This window comes from Dipodomys ordii, unplaced genomic scaffold, assembly GCF_000151885.1.
Source record: "Dipodomys ordii isolate 6190 unplaced genomic scaffold, Dord_2.0 Scaffold12, whole genome shotgun sequence".
In the NCBI taxonomy this organism is placed as follows: domain Eukaryota; kingdom Metazoa; phylum Chordata; class Mammalia; order Rodentia; family Heteromyidae; genus Dipodomys; species Dipodomys ordii.
Window position 1 is genome coordinate 3,760,777 of NW_012267228.1, and position 22,902 is coordinate 3,783,678.

The following is a 22,902-nucleotide window of genomic DNA, read 5'->3' on the forward strand; positions in this document are numbered from 1 at the left end:
CCGGCTCCTGCCATCCGTGGGGGCGGGCGAAGGAACGGGGATCGGTCGGGCTGGTTAGTGGGCGGGTGGTGCTGCTTGTGGTTCTCCAAAAAATCGGCGCGAGGTCGCTGCGGCCCGGTGGGAGCTGCCGAGTCGGAGGCGGGCGAGGCCGCACCCTTCTCCACAGGGGGAGGGGAGTGCCTCAGGACCTTCCAGGGAGTTCTCCGCAGCCTCCTCTCCTGGAAGGACCGCCCTCGGTCTGGAAGGCCTCCCCGCCTCCGTGATCTCATCCTCCGCTCCTCTCCTCGATTATTGGTGGAATTCTTTTGGCCAGATTCAAGGGTTGTAATCTGGTTCCTGGGCGTTGTCCTGCATAAGTGAGCAGGTGTTACACTGGAGGGAAGCGACTATGTAGATTGAGTTTGTGTCCAGCAGGAATTATCTTTAGGAAGTGGAGCCTAGGGCGTTCACCTGGGGCTAATTTTATGCAGGGAGAATACTGGTTATTTATCACTTAGGATCCTTTATTTTCCTACAGATACAGACCTGGTCGCTCTACTTGAGACCTCTGCTACACCACAAAAGCACACCACCACTCCGATTAAAGTTGAATCACAAGATTTTAGCCTTTGTTTGAGAAGCCAGTGCTTCCCGCCCTCCACTTTCCTCCTCCTCCCTCTGCATTCCTACAGCCACTTCAACACTCTCACTGTACTTTGGCTCCATTACTCATTTGTTTTACTGGTTCCTCCAATCCCTAGACATTACTCTGGCATTCTCTCTCCCCTGATCTTCAGTAGCCTGGTGAGTCATGAAACCAGACAGATTAGTTCCACCACAAATTGAGGCTTGAGCTGGGGCTTCATTGTTGGCCCAGCAGTGCTTTTATTCCTCCTCAGTGTACTTTCTTAAGCTTTTACCTTGGTTTTCATCTTCTCGTTTCACAGCGGAGGTTCTAGTCCCTTTTGAATTCCATACAATCTTGATAACCACTTTATTGGCAAATGAACGCAGAGTTCAGGAACATTTCCCTTTCTCTTCTATTCAAGCCCTTCAGTAACTAAGCTCAGTTTCTTCTCAAATGCCTCCAAACTATCATTTTCTCTAGGATTGTACATGTTGCCATCCTGAGCCCAAAGGAAAAAACAAAAAAAAACCCCATGAAATGACAGGTGGAAGATCCCTAATTGCTTAGATTGAATGCCATTTTTATGATGCAAAAGGACCCTCTATGGGTAATCTGGGCTTTTTTTTTTTTTTGAGGCAGGATCTTACTCTGTAGTGCAAGCTGGCCTAGAATTTGATGATTCTCCTGATAACCTCCCAGTGTTGGGACTACAACTGAACTCTAGACATCCACAGGATCCCTGGTGAACTTCAGCTTTTAATCCTCCCCCCCTTCTCATTATTGGATGGTGCTGGGCTTGAACTCGGCTTTATACTACTTGTGTTTTACCACTTGAGCCATAATCCCACCTGTTCATGCTTCCATTTTTCAAATGGGAGCCTGACATTTTATCTGTGAAGGCCTAAATCACGATCTTATGTTTCCTGCCTAGCTGAGATGATTGGTGCCTGCCCTTTAAATTGAGGTTGAATTGAGGTACTGGGACTTTTGTTTTGGCTTGTGCTGGCCTCCCAGTCTCTACCTGCTGTGTAGCTAGGATTATAGGCTCCTGTCACAACACTGACAACCTTGAGATTTTAAAAACCATGTTTTACTTCATTTTCCATATGTATACTCAAATACTACCTCTTAATTCACATGGGATCGATTGCTGAATCAACTTATAGTGACAATGTCATATAAACTTGTACTGTGGTTCCTTCTGGAATAATACACCTTTGCTGCTCCTTACCCTTCACTACTTAAGGTTGAAATTTCATTTCCCTCCAACTTTGCCTTCCATGATCTATTATCCTATTAGCTAGATCTTAATATTTAAAATTTACCAGTGCTTCTCCTGGCCCCTTTAACAGTTGTATTGATTCAGTATATTTCATGTGCAGTGTATTTCATGCTGACTTAATTATGCTGGACTTGAGGGTATAGTCTCTTATTGAGTCTTGTACTGCTGTATTCCTATTACTGTGTGACATGTAGCCACACTTGAGTGAAATGTAAATGACTTTATAAAGTGTCTTGCACACACTTTGTATTCTTCCTTGTGTTCTAGGTTGTGCTGTTCCAGCATGGAAATGTGGCAGATAACTGCAGATTTGCATTATAGATTATAGAATACCTAATGTGAACATTGATAATCTTCCCTTATACTGAGCATTGGCAAAATAAAAATTGGACTTGTCTCATTTAAGAAACGTTTTGTGCTGGTCCTGGGGCTTGAACTTAGGGCCTGGGTGCTGTCCCTCTTTTGTGCTCAAAACTAGTGTTTTGCCAGTAGAGGCACATCCTTGTTTCGGCTTTTTTGGTACTTCAACAGCCACAAGCTTTTCTATCAGGACTGGCTTCAAACCTTGATCCTCAGATCTCAGCCTATTGAGTAGCTAGGATTACTGGCACGAGCAACTGGTACCCAGCTTCATATTAGCCTATTTTAGCACTGAAGTATTTTTTATGCCAACAGCTTAGTTATACCTTTATAAAGCCATGAGAAGCGTTTAATTTAAAATTTCTTGTTAGATCCTCAGAACAGTTGTCTATACCCATTGAATATGAAAATCTATTTGCTATTCAGTGGAAATAGATAGTCTTAAAAAATCTTTGAGATTCTCTTGGGGCTGGGAAGGTAGCTCCGTGGTAGAGTGCTTGCCTTGCATGCTTGAGGCCCTGGGTTCGATTTCCTCAGCACCACATAAGCAAAAAGAAAAAAGCCAGAAGTGGTGCTGTGGCTCAAGTGGTAGAGCACTAGCCTTGAGCTGAAGAGCTGAGGGACAGCACCCAGGCCCAGAGTTCAGGCCCTGCGACCGGACCCAAAAAAAAAAAAAGTCTTTGAGATTCGCAGAGTTCTGTTTGAGCTTTTGTGCTCAAGGCTAGTACTCTACCACAGCTCTACTTCTGGCTTTTTGGTGGTTAACTGGAGATAGAGTCTCACAGTTTTCCTGCTGCACCAGCTAGCTTGGAACCACAATCCTTGGATTTCAGCTTCTTGTGGCCTGAGCCACCAGGATTTCTCTGGCCTTTTTTGCCAGTCTTGGGGCTTGAATTCAGGGACTGGATACTGTCTTTCAGCTTCTTTTGCTCAATGCTAGCACTCTACCACTTGAGCTACAGTGCCACTTCCAACTTTTTCAGTATATGTGGTACTGAGGGACCGAACCCTGTGCTTCAGGCTTGCTAGGCAAGCACTCTAACACTAAGCCACATTCCCAGCCCAGAGAGATTTTATTTTTTTTGGTCCGTCCTGGGCCCTGAACTCTGGGCCTGGGCACTGCCCCTCAGCTCTTCAGCTCAAAGCTAGTGCTCTACCACTTGAGCCACAGCACCATTTCTGGCTTTTTCTGCTTATTTGGTGCTGAAGAATTGAACCCAGGGCCTCATGCATGCAAGGCAAGTGCATGATACAACATATCCCTTTTACTTTGTCCATAAACTTCTCAATTGTTTTTTCTCCAAACAAGAGAAACCCTGAATGAATGGAAAACATCTTGAGAAGATATACTTTTGAAACTTGCAGGTTATAGTAGTAACCTAGGTTTCCTAATTTTCTGTTCATGGAGGAAACTGCTATTGGACTCTTGAATACATGCGTCCCACCAATTGTTCTTTTGTGTTTCCTGTACTCACCATTTCAGTACTCTTACGCTTTCTTAACCATTTTCCCATTTCTGAAGTAGTGCCATGCATACTTTTTCCTATACTTCTAGGACAAATCATTTTTATACTTGAATGAGAAAATTGATGAAAGCTAGCTGTGAGAGCTTGAGGTTTTTTAAAGATTTGGTTAGCAAGATTTGAACTAGGTAAGTTTTATTCCTTTTTAGTGAAAGGTTTGGTGTAGCTATAATTATGGCTTACAACTGTTGACAGACTATGATAAGGTTTAAGATGAGACTATTTTTGACTGTTTCAAGCTGATCCTAATTATAGAAGACTGTTAGATCACAAATCTAGGAGCTGGTATTTGGCTTTACAGGTGGAGAGTTCTTGGTTTTGTCTGTTTACCTAGTGGTATGCTATTTTAGAGGACATACTTCTCCAAAAGTCTTTTTATTCATGACCTTCCATTCTTGACAGAGTTCCTGAAGGCAGCAGGAGTGACACAGGGATAAAAGCAGGCACGTCGGCAACCAGGCAACTTCCTGCATGAAACAGTTCCTGAAGGCACCGGGAACAACAGGGAGGAAAAAGCAGGCATCTCCACACCAGGCAACTTCTTGTATGAGCTAGGTAGTACTGCCTTGAAGAATGGGTATTTTGGAGGTTGAGTGTGATTGAGATGTGTCCTGGACACAACCAGAGGTTAGTCCTGATCAAAAGTTTCATTCTCCTGCAAGGGAAATTGCCAGATGTGGACCAAATGAGTTTCAGGGTGTGCAAGAAACCTCCATTTAGGGCTGTTCAATGCACAGAATAGTCATAGAGGAAGGAACCTACTGAGAATGGGAAACAACAATTATTGTAGCCTAAGAAAACCAAGGGCAGTGGAGCCAAAGGGATCCCATAGATATTCTCTGATAGTCCATTGGGGGAGAATGTTGAGGTGTGGGGAGCAGAGTCAGTCCCTGAACCAAAAATAAGATGATCAGATATTTTTTTTTGGGGGGGGGTGAGTTGTGAGGCTTGAACTCAGGGCTTAGGAGCTGTCTCTGTGCTTTTGTTTAAGGCTAGCACTCTACCACTTTGAGCCACAGCTCCACTCCCAGTTTTCTGGCAGGTTAACTGGAGGTAAGAACCTCATGGACTTTCCTGCCCGGGCTGGTTTTAAACTTCAATTCTCAGATCTCACCAGCATCCATACTGCTTGTTTTATATGGCCTAAAGACCCAGTTTGCTGAATTTTTGTTTTTGACCTAAATTTGGCTCAGATGAGGACGGTGTGTGCCAAACCCTGTTAATGAAAAGACTTTGTCCAAACAGGAAGAGAAAGATTATGCCCTTTGCCAGTGACAAGATCATATTATTGTCCTTTAAAGAGAAAAGAGGAAGGCCCCAAAGAGAAGCACTGGGATCCCTTATCCTGCCTATTTCCTTCTTATATTACAGTCTGAGGAACAAGATAGCCAGGTTACAGCCCAAAAACTAGAGACAGGATCTAGAGGGATCCTAGCCAACAGCTCTTTACCCAAATCTAACAAAAGAACTCAGCAATGTAAAAAGGACATAGAAAACTTTCTTTTGCCCTCTAAACAGCAGGTATTTGCCCATCAGTTTCAGTGGGGGCAGGAAAAGTTAGATTTTTCATGTTCATCTTACAGAGGTTAGACATTTTTAAAAGAACTAGGACCCAGGTTATATTTATCCTTGGGCTGAAATATTCATTGAGTATCCTCTTTAAAGGGTAGGAAAAAGAGATTGGAAGAATGCAGCCATGGCCACAGGAAAAGACAACATTTCCCTAGGGCCTAGGGGTCATGCCCATTGAAGTTCCCTACTACCACCCCCAGAATAGATGCAGGACCTACCTGTGAGGATAGTCTACTCCTAGATCATAAGTGTGTCTAAGGCATTTGAAGTCCAACAAGAGAAGGAAACCTTTTCAGCTTTAAAAACAACAACAAAATCAAAACTACATCAGGTGAGAAAATATTCTGGCCTAGATCTGGAAGACCAATAGGACACAGCCTTTTGAAGGTCACATTTGCACCGAAGGTCTGGCTGGACATTACCAAAATGTTTAAAGGGCTGCAAAGCAAGGCCAATTTAGGGAGGTGGGGAGTCATTTTAAGATATTAACAGTGGGGCTGGGAAGGTGGCTCAGTGGTAGAGCGCTTGCCTTGCAAGCCTGAGGCCCTGGGTTCGATTCCTCAGCACCACATAAGCAAAAAGAAAAAAGTCGGAAGTGGCGCTGTGGCTCAAGTGGTAGAGCGCTAGCCTTGAGCTGAAGAGCTGAGGGACAGCGCCCAGGCCCAGAGTTCAGGCCCCACAACTAGACCCAAAACAGTGGTCACTGTACCCCAAGAGAATACAGGCAATGACCAGACAGGGTTTAGTGGGTCCTTTGACTCCAATGTTGTATACATTGAATTGTAGGAGTTTCAAGACATTTCCAATGAATTCAAAGCCTGAAACCAGGTAGCAACTGGATTTCAACCTGTCCTTTTTTCTGGTGGTACACTAAATCAAAATGGATTGGATTAACTACATCTATTATCATCTTCAATGAGTAGCCAGCCAGTTGATGATAGGGCTCAATACACTTTTTTTGTTGGTCATGGGGCTTGAACTCTGGGCCTGGGCGCTATCCCTCAGCTCTTCAGCTCAAGGTGAGCACTCTACCACTTGAGCCACAGTGCCACTTCCAGTTTTCTGGTGGTTTATTGGAGTCTCATGGACTTTCCTGCCTGGGCTGGCTTTGCTTTGAACTGTGATCCTCTGATCTCAGCCTCCTGAGAAACTGGGATTACAGGCATGAATGAGCTACAAGCACCTGGCTGGCTCACTGTTTTTTTTATACCACTTATGTTTTAAAATGTTATACAAAATTGACCCAAGAGACTATATGGAATAAAAGTATGAAGACTGTCTTTCTGGCTTTAGAAATAGTTTAACTTAGCATTACTTAAGCAATAGGATATAGTTCTAAATAGTGTTGGTGCAAGATATGTTCTGGAGTCATTTTAGTACTTAAAATTTCCTTGAAAGGACATACAGCCAATAGAGGTTTCAAACTAGAATGCTACTTAAGTAATTTAAAGGGTAAAGTACTACATTATATTGGCTGGAGAAACATGTAATAGCAGAGAAACTTAAGAAGCCATTTTGTTCATATTGTCAAGTTTTGGCCAGATGAAAAGCAAAGAAATATTTGTGTGCACACCTGGAACTCATATCAGGGTGCACTTAAGCCTTCTTTACAAATGAATGAATGTACAAACATGGCTATATTTTTATTTTGTTTGTTGGGCATTATACTATGCAAATAAATGCCCTGTTTATGAGTTTGTCAATAAATGCATCAAAAAAGTGTGAAATGTGTTTTAACTTTGTAGTTTATCCTGAAAAATTGTTATACTGACATTTGTATTAATGTTGAAAAGACAGCTGTAAACTGCATAATACCTTAATTCAAGGCAGTGGCAGCAAACTACTGGTCATTCTTCACTATGCTTTTGTAGTGTAAAACAAGAGGCATGAATTTTGAATTTGAATCTGAGTATATACAAAGAGTTCCAAATTCAGTGGATGTTTCAAAAACCATTTAGGCAATAGAGTCCCAGCTGGGTTAGCTTTCCTTGGAACACTTGATTCAGAGTTGGCAACTGGGGGCAGACAATTATCAAAAAGGGTATGAATCCTGTTCCTGACAAGAATTTTGGGGAAACTTTTATTCAGTGCCAGGAGCTTAACAGCTATAGCTGGATATGCCAAAATAAACTTTTACAAAATAAACCTTTATTGTTAGTTCTCATTAAGCTGCATGTGAATGGTGATACAGGAAGACACTTACATAAATACCAAAAATTACAGGTCCCAAACTAAGATTGTTTATTTTTACTGTGCTGAAGTTTTAAGTACAAGGCTTCCTTCCTACAGAAGAGCTCTCAGTTCAGCCGTGCCCTGAGCATTATTTTTTACATCATGTTCCCAATTTTTCATTCAAAGACATTTTTTTTCATCTATCCACTATGTTTTCAAACGCAATATACTTCATTGAAAGAAAACTTCTGACTTGTTGGTTCTATAGCTTGTCTACCAATATTTCTGCTATTTATAAATAGAACTATCCTATGAAATATTTGTAGTTTCTTTAGTAAATCCTATACTATGTTTTAGTTTTGTGATCAAGAGAGGCATGTTTTAATCTTTAAGGCAAATAGAGATTTCATCTTGTAAACTTCAAAAGATGAAATAATGCTTCACTTTGATGTTGAGGCAAGGAACCTGAGCTACTGAATAGCAAAGCTGCACAGGCAATAAACAGCCTGAGATACTGGGACCATATGCTCTCCTGTCTTTCCCACAACCAGGGAGCCTTAAGAAAAATGTTCTAAAGCCTAGATTCCCAAGCATTTTAAGGAAAACACAGCTTAGCTACCCCTTCAAATGAATTACAAGAAAAAGTTCTGCATTCTCAAAAACTGTGTCATGTTACATTCACATCTCTTGTTAACCGAAGTGGAACTTTGGAATAATTTAAATAGCGCTTCTGTTACTTTTCTAAGAAGCTCTTCATGTTGACATTTTCAGTGTTCTGAAGTCCAAATGTATTAATCACCTTCATTCTTTGTATAACTAAGAAGTTGCTCTTTCATTTTCTAAAGGATGTATAAAAGCTTGAGGTGTACGTTTTAGAAGATAAACTGCAGCATGAAGACCTCCTATGTTGACCCACACTGTATGAACTTTTCGCCACACTTGTCCCATTCCAGATAATGCCTGTGTACAAACAAAAAGCAGAAGTAAGCAAGCTCGAGAATATGCTTCTACACAACAACCTATGATGTTTAATATTTTAAGAGACAAGGGAAGAACAAATACTTTATAGGTCTGCTTTAAAAATACTGAAGTCGGGGCTGGGAAGGTGGCTCAGTGGTAGAGTGCTTGCCTTGCATGCATGAGGCCCTGGGTTCGATTCCTCAGCACCACATAAGCAAAAAGAAAAAGCCGGAAGTGGCGCTGTGGCTCAAATGGTAGAGCGCTAGCCTTGAGCTGAAGAGCTGAGGGACAGTGCCCAGGCCCCACGACCGGACCCAAAAGAAAAAAAATAATAAATAAATAAAAAATACTGAAGTCACAGGTTAAGAGTTATAAGCAAATGTACAGCACCTTGGTAAAGCATTTCTTGTCCTGAGTAAGTAGTACTGCTCGGCCTGTCCCCGGTCTACAAACACGGCTCATCTCCTGCAGGCAAGCTGGATACAGATTCCAGTTTCTCTTCTTGGAGCCCATCCTACAAATTAAGACTAACAAATTAACTACTTAATGTTCCAAATAGTAAATATTCATGCCTACCATAAATGAAAATAAAATCTGATGCATGATGAGGTATTAAAAAGGTACTTTGAGAAGCCAAAGCTTTGCTAGTTTCTCAGTGAAATAAATTTAGAATTAGTAAACTGCTTATGATTTTGATGGAAAGGAAAAGGATTTTTTGTTTTGTTTTTTTAGCCAGGCACTGGCAACTCTTGCCTGTAATCCTGGCTATTCAGGACATAGATATGAGGATGGCAGTTTGAAGCCAGCCTGGGCAGGGAAGTCCATGAGACTTTTATTTCCAACTAGCCACCAGAAATCTGAAAGTGGCACTGTGGCTTGAAGTGATCGAGTGCTAATCTTGAGTGAGAAACCTCAGGGACAGCTCCAAGGCCCTGAGTTAAAGCCCCATGACCGACAGGGGAAAAAAAGCAGTTTTTAATAACGATGATTTTGTTATCAATAAAAATTTAGGCACTCAAACCATATAAACCAAACTAGTGAGTAGAAATCATTTAAGAATCAGAACCAAGTTTCCTGTCTTGTTATATGATATATATTAAATAATTAGCAATGGGCTAGGAAATCATGTAGTTTCAAAATGAAACTCCTGTGATAGATGAGAATGTGTTACTATATTCCAGAATTCTTATAAGAAACAACTGGATGAGTTCATATTGTTAAAATTATTCAGTACTCTTACGTTTTAAAAAGAACCTAAGGTTTTTTCTGTCTGGGAGGAAAAAAAAAACCAAAGGGTGAAATAAAACATTTATCCCATCTTCTACCTTTTTCCAAATGGCATGTCTGTTACAATGATATCCACAGAGCCAGTTCTCAATGGGAGATTACAGATATCCCACTGAACAGCATCAATAGGCAGGCCCCAGGACTGTTTGCTGTGGGGACAAAGGAGAGGTATTTCAATACACTCTGAAGTAGGAAATGTCTAAAAAGACTTATGAGCAGACTGCTGTAGAAAAGTATAAGGTGCTACAAGAAAAAGTGAGAACATCAACTTCTTAATCAGGATCTTAAAAGTAGATGTAGGAAGAAAACATGGTCATAAGGAAAAACTTAAAAATGACAGATGGAAAATGAAGTAAAATTTAAAAGTGGTTACAAATGGTTTTCAAAAGATGTAGGCGTAATCTGTATCTACAAGTTAAGGATTCAGATTAAGAGAAAGCTAGTTTAAGAAAAAATTGTTAAGATAATTTTACAGCACTGAAGCACAAATTTAAAACACAAGGATTATTGATGAATTACAAGGTTAGGAAGTTACACATCTGAAGAAAAAAGTGTGGTGACTTATCTAGTATAAACAGAGAACCTAAAGAAACAAATAATTGGTCAGGCAATTGTAGCTCAAGGTTGTAATCCTACTTACTCAGGAGGCTGAGATTTTAAGATTACAGTTCAAAGCGACCCTCCTTAGGAAAGTCAAGACTTTGAACTCCAATTACCAGAAAACTGGAAGTGGAGCTGTGACTCAGTTGTAGAGCACTAGCCTTGAGTGCAAATGCTCAGGCACAGTGCCCAGGCCCTGAGTTCAAGCCCCATGACAAAACAAAACAAAAAAAACTGGTACATGTACAGCTAGTTGTTTTGAAATTACAAAAAAAAAAATATTTGCCATACTATATTTAAAGAACCAAGGAAGAAAAAACTATTGAGAGCTTGACAGTAGACAGACTGGACATAGTAACATAAAAGATTTAATAAACATTTCAGAAGTAACTTCTTTTTTTTTGGGTCCGGTCGTGGGCCTGAACTCTGGGCCTGGGCGCTGTCCCTCAGCTCTTCAGCTCAAGGCTAGCACTCTACCGCTTGAGCCACAGTGCCACTTCCGGCTTTTTTCTTTTTGTTTATGTGGTACTGAGGAATCGAACCCAGGGCCTCAGGCATGCAAGGCAAGCGCTCTACCACTGAGCCACCTTCCCAGCCCCCAGAAGTAACTTCTAATAAACAAGACATAGCAATACTGTATAATCTAAGAATTATATGCTAGTCAAAGACTGTGAGCATAAATTTGACAGTATTTAATAATGAGCTGTTTAAAAATAAAATTCAGGCTAGGTGTAATGATTTATACCGCTAATCCCAGCTACTAGATTGCAGGAGCAAGTTTGAGGCCAGGACGCAAAAAAGTTACTGAGACCCTATCTCATAGAACAAACCAGGCTTGGTGATTAATGCTCATAATCCTACCTATACAGAAGGGCAGGAAATACAAGAGTTTGGTCCATACCTGCCTGGGAAAAAAGTTTAAGGGCTTACCCAAAAAATAAGCAGAAAGTACTGAAGGCATAACTACTAAAATGATAGATCAATTGGCCTGGTGCTCAGTTCCAAACCCTCGTCCTGGCACCCAAAACAATAAAGGTGATTAGTATGCTGAAAATTGTAAACATAGGTGCTAAAAAATAACAACATATATAAATCAAGCACTAAAAAGCTACCCTTAAATTGATGAATATACTACTATAAGGTAAGTCAACAAAACTTGACTGCAGAGAATTTGAATAATTAGAATATTTAGAAGCTAGACAAACAGTATGTCGTTATATTAAGCCTCAAATAAAACTTCAATAAATGTGAAACAGTATGTCAGACAATTGTTACAATACTTGAAAAAATGAAAACCCGGGCTGGGAAGGTGGCTCAGTGGTAGAGCGCTTGCCTTGCAAATGCATGAGGTCCTGGGTTTGATTCCCCAGCACCACATAAGCAAAAAGAAAAAAGCTGAAGTGGCGCTGTGGCTCAAGTGGTAGAGCGCTAGCTTTGAGCTGAGGGACAGCACCCAGGCCCAGAGTCCCGGAGAAGTCCCCACAACCGGACCCCCCCCAAAAAAAAACCCCAAATATTAGGTAAATAAAATGTTCTAAAACCATAAATTTCATCTGTAGGCCAACAGCATCAAGCTTCACTTAGAAACTTGCTAGAATACACATTCTCAGATCTTAATCCATACATACTACTAAATCAGAACACATATAAACAAGGATACCCGTGATTCACATGTGTGGTAATGATTAAAAGAAATTCACCTGACTAGAAAAACATGCATGTAACCAGTGACTTCAAAAGTTAACGAAGACACAATGGTATGATATGGTCAACTATAGAACTTACAACTTAAGCCTGAGGGCTGCTATGCAGGTCAGTCATATAGCACTTGTGTAGCCTTTGGTTCCATCCCTGCCCTTCAAAAACACAAACAGCTGGCACTGGTGGCTCACACTACCACTACTCCTCGCTACTTAGAAGGCTCATGAAGATCATGATTCAAAGCCAGCCGGGGCAGGAAAGTCTGTAAAACTCTTTATTTCCAACTAACCACCAGAAAATCAGAAGTGGAGTTGTGGCTCAAGTGGTAGAGCGCATGTCTTGAGCTGAAGAGTTGAGGGGCAGCACCAGGCCCAGAGTTCAAGCCCGACAACTGACAAAAAAACAAACAAAAAAAAAGTGGGCTTATGGTTAAAGAGCCTTGGAATATTTTGTTTAGAAAAGAATATTTGGGGGCTGGGAAGGTGGATCAGTGGTAGAGCGCTTGCCTTGCATGCTTAAGGCCCTGGGTTCGATTCCTCAGCACCACATAAGCAAAAAAGAAAAAAAGCCGGAAGTGGTGCTGTGGTTCAAGTGGTAGAGCGCTAGCCTTGAGCTGAAGAGCTGCGGGACAGTGCCCAGGCCCAGAGTGCACGCCCCATGACTGGACCTCCCCCCCAAAAAAAGAATATTTGGGATGTAGGGGTGGCAGTTGTTTTATGTCTTAAGTATCTAATTTAGTCTTTGGGAAATACAGAGGTATGGTAGTACATACCTATAATCTGAGAACTTGGAAGCCCAAGGCAGTTCAAAGCCAGCCTGAGGCAACAAAGCAAATGCCACAAGACCATCTCAAAAAATTAAAAAGAAAACAAAACAAAAAAGAAAGAAATGGCTAGAACACTCAGCTGTAAAAAACACACGAACTTTTACAAGAAGAGTGACTAGAGAACTTAAACTGGATAGTGTGTCAGCATCTCTTTGGACATTCAGAAATTGAGAAGAGGAGACCTAGAAAATCTTGATTTGAAGTCAGCCTTCCAGGAAAGTCTGCAAGACAACATCTCCAATTAATCAGCAAAATACCAGACTGGAAGCATGGCTCAACAGTTAGAGCACAAGCCATGCAACCACATGAGGGCCTTAATTCAAGCTCCAGTACTAACAAAATGAGAAAATAAAGTATGGGATGGATTTCAACAAAGGTTCCTTTAAGTGCCAAATAACAAGAGAATGGCTACATTAACTGGTCTTTCTACATGATGGAATATTATGTACGTAGTCATTAAACATAACTAAATTTTTTTTTTTTGGTCCGGTCATGGGGCCTGAACTCTGGGCCTGGGCGCTGTCCCTCAGCTCTTCAGCTCAAGGCTAGTAAGTACTACAGCGCCACTTCCGGCTTTTTTCTTATGTGGTGCTGAGGAATCCAACCCAGGGCCTCGAGCATGCAAGGCAAGCTCTCTACTACTGAGCTACCTTCCCAGCCCCATAACTAAAATTTTTGAGATGTTAAAATGAATCTAGTTTAACAATGGTTAAATAAAATTATAAGCTATAACAGTTCACTGCTTTTTGAAAAAGGTATATGAAGGGAAGAAAAAATAGAAACAAAAAAATATAACTGGGAAAATCATGTTTTAAAAATCATATTTTCAATAAATTTAAATGGAATATTACTATTCATTTATTATTTTTATTTTTTAATTTTTTTTGGGGGGGTCCGATCGTGGGGCCTGAACTCTGGGCCTGGGCGCTGTCCCTCAGCTCTTCAGCTCAAGGCTAGCGCTCTACCACTTGAGCCACAGTGCCACTTCCAGCTTTTTTCTTTTTCCCTATGTGGTGCTGAGGAATCGAACCCAGGGCCTCATGCATGCAAGGCAAGAGCTCTGCCACTGAGCTACCTTCCCAGCCCCTTACTATTCATTTATGGTGTCATACTACAATGGGGATATTAAGTCAATACAAAAAGTTATTATTTAACAAATGCTACAAAATCTTTAAAAATTTTTACCCTTCTTTAATTTGGTTCTTGGTCAATAAAGATGAGATGTTATTTGCTGCTCTTTTCACAGCCAGTGGATTGTTATCACCAGCAATATGGTAACAGTTATACCACTCAGTAGCTCCCTGAAACAAAAAGAGTATTAATTAAAAATATTAACAAACTAAAAACAAGCTAAATTATTAAAGGGAACTGGGCACGGGTGGTTCATGCCTGTAATTGTAGCTATTCAGGAGGCTGAGATCTGAGGACAGTGGTTCAAAGCCAGCCTGGACAGAAAAGTCCATGAGACCTCTTATCTCCAATTATCCACCAGAAAACCAGAAGTGGAGCTCTGAGCAAAAAGAACTCAAGGACAGTGGCTAAGCCCTGAGTTCAAGCCCCATGACCAACAAAAGAAATTATTAAAACTATGCATGTTGCCAACTTTGCAAATACCCCTGCTGGAACTGCCTTCCTGTTCTTTCTGTGTTTGCTCAGTTGGTACCCATCTCAAAATCTCAGTCTATTGATACCAATCCCATCTTCTCAAACTACCTCAGATCTGTCCCTCCAAAAGTACTCTGTACATGTCTTTTCCACTGTACATTTCCAGTTTTAACTGTGTCTATGCCTGTCTGCCTTCAAACTGATCTAGCAACTCAAAAGATAGATTCAGTATTTTATTCAGTCCATCACCCAGTAATGTCTATTATATTGAAAGCACTTACTATAGTACCTAAATAAACAGTTTTAAAAAGCTAACCAAACCCAAATCCTTGTGGTTGAGCACTTTATAATAAAATACTTTCAAATAATGAGCATACCAACGAAAGGACTGTGTGTTTGTGTGTGCAAGTGTGTGTATACTGGTACTAGGGCTTGAACTCAGGGCCTGGGTGCTTATCCCTTAGCTTTTTTGCTCAAGGCTGGTGTTCTACCACTACAGTGATAGCTCCATTTCAGACTTTTTAGTGATTAATTGGAGTCTCATAGACTAGTCTGACTTTGAACCTTGATCCCGAGATCTCCACCTCCTGAGTAGTTAGGATTACAGGAGAAACACCATCTGGCTCCCTGAAAGGATTTTAAGTCAGAGCATAAATACCAAGCTGTGACATATTTATGGAAGGACATGACATACTATCCTAAACCTGAACAGTCGTTTGTGCTGATTAAAAGGAAGTTTCTAATAGGAAAACTGAGAAAGATTCTACCCTGATTGGTGGTAAGAATACCACTTTTGTGAAGAGGAATGAATATCCCAACCATGAATGCAATGCTTTTTATTTTGCCAGTGGGTCACACCTGCAAACCTAGCTACTCAGGGAGCTGAGATCTGAGGATTGTGGTTTCAAAGCCAGAGGTTCAAAGCTAGCCCAAGCAGGAAAGTCCATGAGACTCATCTCCAATAAATTACCAGAAAATCAGAAATGGCACTGTGGCTCAAGTGGTAGAGCACTTGCCTTGAACTGAAGAGCTGAGGGACAATGCCCAGGCCGAGTTCAAGCCCCACAACCAACAAGGAATACTAAAAGTATGCTACATTTGAATGGGAGGGATGGAAAAGGAATTCAGAATTCAATGCAAGTCTCAGCACTTCTGACTCCCCAACATGTATTTTTTTTATAGTACTTTTAAGTTTAATTCTTTTGTGTGTGTGTGGAAATACTGAGGTTTGACTCAGGGCCTTATGCTTGGTAAGGCAGTACTCTACTTCTGGATCCTCACCTCTAGCCAGGTGAATGGAGTCCTTTCTACTCCATCATGTAGACATCATGGATAGACAAGAAAAGCTCCTCTAGTGTTCAATAAAGATAGTTGCCACCTGAGAAAAAGTCTTGTTGGGATCTGATTTTGTAATAGCAGGAGAGGGAACACAGGAGGGTATTTCACCAATTTACAAAGTTGACAAGACTATCGTCAAAAAGGAAAAAGGACAGGGTGTCTGTACCAACCATGCTACAGTCTGTTATGAAATTGAAAGACCTGTGACTCTATACCAGTCACAAGTCTTCTGTAGGGCCCAATTGGCTCTGCTCTGGTCTGGGTGGAAATGCTACTATGGTAGCAAAACTGGTACAAAGTGTTTACTGGGGCAGTGCCTTCTAGAGCTGCAGTGGTGTTCTGAGTGTCGGCATGAGGGCAGTCCAACTGCTTTGTTATCAGGTCTTTGCTAAAGGCAGCTGGGGTACTCTAGTAACACTTAACTTTGGTCTTAGTACCCAGGAAAGGTGGATCTATTTCATTGGTATGTTACTCATTTTGATCATATACCAGCATAAGCTTTCCTGCATGGGCAACTTCATCTTCACTTTTACCCTGAAATGGCTCACTTTTTTCTTAGCCTTTTTTGATTCTCATTATGTGTCTCTGGCTTGGCATGCAGTGGCCTTGCTTAACATTTCATACACATCCCATGGCTGAATGCAAGATAAGGTATTCTGCTCTGTCCCTAGCATTCTTCTTGATCACAACTGGGTATTCTTTGTGCAAGTCTCATTAAACACAATCATTTCTCGATAGCTGTTACTAGCAGAAAATAATCATGTAGACTTCCTACTTGGATTTTTACTTCTAGGTCACAGATATCATTTTCTAATTAGTCTGGATTATTTGTCCTTTTGTGGGTTGCTTTGGACTTGCTCATCTGTCCAGTTTTTGCCTACTCAAAAGAATTTGTGGGATTGGGATCTCCCTATAGTTTCTTCCTTTTGGTATACTTTGTGGAAGAATTTACTGTTTCATCCAAATTTAAGGGATTTTACTGATAGCTCCCTCTCTAAATCATTTACAGATGACACTGAGTCACTGAAACTCTTTCAAATATTTTTTCATTAGAAAATAGGTTTTCGGAGCTGGGAAGGTGGCTCAGTGATAGAGTGCCTGCCTTGCATGTATGAGGCCCTCGGTTCGATCCCTCAGCACCACATAAGCAGAAAAAGTCGGAAGTGGGGCTGAGGCTCAAGTGGTAGAGTGCTTGCCTTGAGCTGAAGAGCTGAGGGACAGCACCCAGACCCAGAGTTCAGGCCCCATGACCGACACACACACACACAAAATCTTTTCATTTTGAGTTTCCTTGATACCATAGTAATTTTAAAAACTACATTTGTGTACAGGCTTGTTAAACTTTATAAAAATATTCCTTACTTTTTTTTTTCTTGTCAGTGCTACATGGATCAAACCTAGGGCCTCTTGCATACTAGTGAAAGCATTTGACCACTGAGCTACCCCTCAGAAGTTCTCCCCTCTTACAATTACACTTGTCTCCCAGGAAGCTACCTTGACTAAAAAGCATAATTTCTTTCACTATAAAGAGATGAAACTACCCTCCAGCTTATGCTTATAGCTTCAATTATCTTTTGCTGTTCAATTAAAAGCTTACCTGCTGTTAATTGGTGTGGATGAAATAGTTTACCTGCTGCAGAACGGAAACTCCCTAGTCTCCTTCTCTGCCTCCTCTCTAATCCAGACACAGATATTATTATCTAGTCCTATGACACTGTTATGTGAAATAAATGGTTATGTTCTCTGCACAAAAGTTCTAACTTTACTATTCTAATTCTTTTAAAATTCAGGTTCGCTAATTAAACTTTGGTAGTTTGTCTAATTTGCACATTAGGTCTAGAACATTATAGGTATATCATCTGCTTATCTTAAAAAAAAACAAAAACTAAGAAATGTTATTACCTCTATTGGTATTGCCCCTGTTCCACACATCGGGTCAACTATTATATCAGTGGGTTGCGGTGCACAGAGCCTAGAGGAATAAAGAAAAAAAATAGCCTACATGAAAAGACTCAAATAATTTGTGCTATGCCTGGAGGATTTTAAGTTCAAGACCAGCCTACACATAGTGAGACCCTGCCTCTAAAACAGACAGATTGATAGGTAGGTACATAGGTAGACAGTTATTTGTGGTTGGAGATGTAGCTTAGGAGCACAGGGCTTGTCTAGCATGCAATAAGGCCTTGAGTTTAATCCCAAATTTGAGACACAGCTTTAAGTTTTTCTATGATTCTCTAAGATTTTTTTCTCAGCCCCATAGCACTATTATTACTTTTTCATTCTACTCTGTTTTTTTTTTTTTTTTTTTCCAGTTGTGGGGCCTGAACTCTGGACCTGGGCATTGTCCCTCAGCTCTTCAGCCAAAGCAAACAACCCAACACTTGAGCCACAGCGCCACTTCTGGCTTTTTCTGCTTATGTGGTGCTAAGGAATTGAACCCAGGGCCTCATGCATACAAGGCAAGCACTCTACCACTAAGCCACTTTCCGAGCCTTCATTCTACAATTACATGAGCAAAGGATTGAGTACATTTCATATCAAGCATTGTTGCCTCCTCCTTTGTTTCCCCTTCCCATCTGCTCTCCGTTTCCCCCAACCCTCGCCCCACAGCCAAAGTTTGTTGTTTTTCGATATAACGTCTTGCACATCTCATTGTTGCAATGGGTCCACCTGTTTCCCTATTTAAACAATTTGTTTTTTCCCTTCCCCTCCACAAATTATACCAACATCAAAATTCTATTCTATTTTTATTTCTAATATTTGGACCCCAAGTAACTCTGTATCTCTGCCTCCAACAATATTGTCTAGTATTAGATAATGCATTGGTTAAATTAATGAAGGTCAGGAGCTTTTCCTTAAGCAATGGAGCCTAGCTTTCCATTACTGGCATTGATTTAGTATGTTCCAATGTGCTCTCAGCAGAAAAAGAGAAAAGCAAGAAAATCATTTAACCACAAGGACTTGCTAGACATGTTTAAGAGCAGGTATTTTGCATGTTTCTGCACTCAATCCTCACAAAGTCTTTGAAGTCCCACATCAAACTCATTTTGTAGTATCAAAACTAGCAGCCTGGAGAAGATAATAGGAAGAATGGCAAAGGAAAATGAAAGCTCGGTGCTGCACTTTGAAAAGTGGAAAATTCTGCTATAATTCCTGGGTTGCTGTGAGTATAATAATTGAAAATATGAGCAAGCCAGGTTTGGTGATACCCAACTGTTAACTTAGAAGGCTCAGGAGTGATAGTGAGTTTTAGCTAATCTGGCCTACATAGAGAGATCTTGTCCCAGAAGAAAAAAATAAAAGCTCTATGTGTTCATTTATATATTATATACCATTAAAAAAAAAATCTCTGCAGCCAGGTGCTGGTGGCTCAAGCCTGTAATCTTAGCTAGTCAGGAGGAGTCTGAGATCTGAGGATTGCGGTTTCAAAGCCAGCCCAGGCAGGAAAGTCTGTGAGACTCTTATCTCCTAGAAAACCAAAGTGGCACTGTGGCTCAAGCTTGCCTTGAGCTGAAGAGCGCAGGGACAGCGCCCAAGCCCAGTGGTCAAGCCTCACGACCGACAAAACAAAAAACCCAAAAAACAAAATTCTGCTTCAGGCCAGGAATGGGGGATTTTTGTCCTTACTCATAGCTATTAGTGAAGCAGAGACTGAAAAAATGGTGATTAGAGACCACTGCACGCAAAATATTAGTTAGACACCATCTCAATAAAAAAGACAGGCTGGTTGCCGGTGGCTCACGCCTGTCATCCTAGCTACTCAGGAGGCTGAGATCTGAGGATCTCAGTTCAAAGCCAGCCTGGGCAGAAAGTCCATGAGGCTCTTATCTCCAATTAACCACCAGAAAACTGGAAGTGGTGCTGTGGCTCAAGTGGTAGAGTGCTCGCCTTGAGGTGAAGAGCTGAGGGTCAGCACGCAAGCCACAGTTTAAGCCCCTCGACCGACCAAAAAAACCAAAAACCAAACCAAAAAAAAAAATGAAGCTGAAGGAGCCAGGGGGCTGAAGGAGCAGGGGCTTGGTTCAGAAGTAAAGTGCCTGCCTGCCCAGCAAATTTGAGTCTCCTCAGTTCAAACCCCTAAGCTGCCCAAATAAATAAATAAAAACTAGGATTCCCATTTTAAAATAATAAAACTGAGAAACTTTAGTATTTTTTTTTTCCTTTTGGTAGTTTATTGGAGATAGAAGTCTCATAGCCTTTCCTGCCTGGGCTGGCTTCAATCTGTAATCCTCAGATCTCAGCCTCCTGAGTAGCTAGGATTATAGGTATGAGCTATTAGTGCCCTTGAATGGTATTTTTAATATCACAAGGAATCAATACTGGACGTATGACAAATAATTAGTAGCTTTTTAGTTTTGTCATCCACTAAATTCTAACACAATATTTTAAAATGGTAAATTCAATCTGGACACCTGTGGCTCACCCTGTAATCCTACTCAGGAGGCTGAGATATGAGGATCACAGTTTGAAGCCAGCCTAGGCAGAAAAGGCTATGAGACTCTGATCTCAAATTAACCATCAGAAAACCGGAGTGGCGCTGTGGCTCAAAGTGGCAGCACGCTAGCTTTGAGCTGCAAAGCTCAGGGACAGTGCCCAGGCCCTGAGTTCAAGCCCCATGACGGACCAAAAAAAAAGGGTGAACTCACTTTAAATAAGACAGCAACAATCCATTCTCTCACCTGAGCATCCCATAGGCAAGAGTTGATCGAAGTGTAGTAGGTCCAAAATGTGTAATATTTCTACGGTGGAGACTCTCCTCAGTCAATGCAATACCCACAATGACTTCATTATCATGAATATTCAAGAGAACCTATAATCAAGTTAAACAAGATAAAAGAAGCTATTAGGATTGTTCAAACTGCACTTATTGCTAAGACTTGAGACATGGTCTCACTTTGTAGCCCAGGCTGGTCTTGAACTCATTAAAAATCTTGAACTTGCAATCCTCATGGTCATCTTTCTAATCTAAGTGCTGAGATTAGAGGTGTGTGCCACTGTGCCCTTTCTTGAGGTATAGTGGCATCTAATTAGGTACCCATCATGGTCCTAATTGGCATATTCATTCCCATGGCAGCTGTATGAGAAATGGAGCTGTACAGGAAATATTCTGAGCTGACAAAGGGGAAAAATGGTTACAGAGAGTAAATGACTTTTCTCAGATTCAAGTGTCCTCAAAGCTACAGAAATTGACTTCTTGGTAAAAATGTTAGCTACTAGGAACTTCTTAACATCTAAGTGGTTTAAAGATTTCAGTATCTCTTACCCACATCAATCACATGAGTAGTCACAAGGAAAAGCAACAAGCTAATAAGAGGAATCTAGAGTTGATAATATAGCACTGATATCCTAACTTGAGGTTGAAGTTTATTTTTAAAATGTACTTCACATTTTAGTTGCAGGCAAGCACCCAAAACCAAATTTTAAATATTTTAATTCTAAATCAATTCTTTTTGTGGGTATTAGAATTTGAACTCAGGACCTTATTCTTAACAGCTGCTCCATCACTTGAGCCACACTTCACACCCTTAAAAATCTATTTTATTCTTGTGTATGCCAGGCCTGGCTTGAATTTAGGGCCTAGGCACTGTCTCTGAAGGCTAGCACTGCCACTTGAGCTACAGTTCCACTTTTGGCTTCTTGGTGGTTAATTGGAGATAAGTCTCACAGACTTTCCTGCGTGGGCTAGCTTCAAACTGCAATCCTCAGATCTCAGTCTCTCCAATACTGGGATTACAGGCGTGAGCTCACCATGTACTTTTTTTTTTAATATATCTTTTTTATTGTAAAGACACTGTACAAAGGGGTTATAGTTACATGAGTAAGGTAATGAGTACATTTCCTATCAAGCCTTGTTACCCCCCTACTTTGTTTTTCCCCTATCAGCCCTTCTAAATACACCCTTTACCCTAATTAATCCATTGTTACCACCGTGCTACGGATGCTTTATTGTTTTTGTAGGGTTCTTTTGTTTTGTGTAGGAACTGTTGGAGCCACTCCTCTAGCTCTTTTTGCTCTGGTTTATTTTTGTTGGTACTGGACTTTGAACTCAGAGCCTCATGTTTGCTCAGCTGATGCTCTATCACTTGATGCTCTATCACACACCTCTAGGATTTTTGCTAGTTGTTTTGGAGATGGAGTCTCAGGAACTTTTCTACCTGGGCTGGCTTCCAATCATGATCCTCTGGATCTCCATGCCCCATAATACTAGGATTACAAGTGTGAGCTACTGATGCCTGGCAGCTCTTGCTATTTTTTAGACAGGTGCACCAGCCTAGAGTGGCATGCTATTTATTCTCTCCACACCCTGGGACAGATGCTCAAGCCATCCTATATTTTATACGGAAAAAGGGTCTGGCATACTCTAGCCAGAGTTAGCCTGGAACCGTGATCTTCCTATTTGCCACCTTTTCATTTAGGTAGTGAGACATTAATGGCTGTTTTTTCACTTGTTTTGTTTTTTTACTTGTTTTTTTTAAACCATATATAGGAAATTTACTTAAAAAATTTTTAAGCACATGTATGAGGGGTTTCTGTTCAACAAGTCATATTTCATAGGATTTTCAAAAATTTGACTCATTTAAGTAATGTCTGAGTAGCCTTTTTTTGGTCCTAACACAGAAACTATTCAAATGAAAAGTACAACACTGGGCTGGGAATGTGGCTTAGTGGTAGAGTGCTTGCCTAGCTAGCATGCATGAAACCCTGGGTTCAATTCCTCAGTACCACAAAAAAGCCAAAAAGTGGCTCAACTGGTAAAGCACTAGCCTTGAGCAAAAGAAACTCATGCATAGTGCCCAGGTCCTGAGTTCAAGCCCCAGGCCTGGCCCCCCCCCACCCCAAAATACATTCCCCAGTCTTCTACCTAAAGCTTTCTCTTGACACTCCTACATGCAAGGCACTGTTCTAATTTACACTAATGACCCCATTTCATACTAATTCCTTTGGAGCTAAGTACTAACTCCTTTATAGATAAGAAGCTTGAGACACAAGTTTATCAGCTCACTTGCCCAGTCATACAAGTTGAGATTTAAATACAAATAGCAGGACTCTACAATCTGCCCTCTGAGCC

At 41.0% G+C, this 22,902-nt stretch overlaps 1 protein-coding gene across 5 annotated transcripts in view; it reads right to left on the bottom strand.

Annotated features, from left to right (window-relative positions):
- Positions 1-7,470: 7,470 nt before the first annotated feature.
- Positions 7,471-22,902, bottom strand: part of Thumpd3 (THUMP domain containing 3) — a 36,787-nt gene continuing 21,355 nt past the window's right edge. For all 5 annotated transcript variants that reach the window (XM_013010539.1, XM_013010536.1, XM_013010535.1 and 2 more), the window contains 6 exons: positions 20,513-20,643; positions 17,736-17,805; positions 14,076-14,191; positions 9,802-9,912; positions 8,867-8,990; positions 7,471-8,476 (listed from right to left, as the gene is read on the bottom strand). In XM_013010539.1, coding sequence (XP_012865993.1) covers positions 8,333-8,476; positions 8,867-8,990; positions 9,802-9,912; positions 14,076-14,191; positions 17,736-17,805; positions 20,513-20,643 — 696 coding nt within the window. In that variant the 3' untranslated portion in view covers positions 7,471-8,332. The remainder of the gene's footprint in view (positions 8,477-8,866; positions 8,991-9,801; positions 9,913-14,075; positions 14,192-17,735; positions 17,806-20,512; positions 20,644-22,902) is intronic.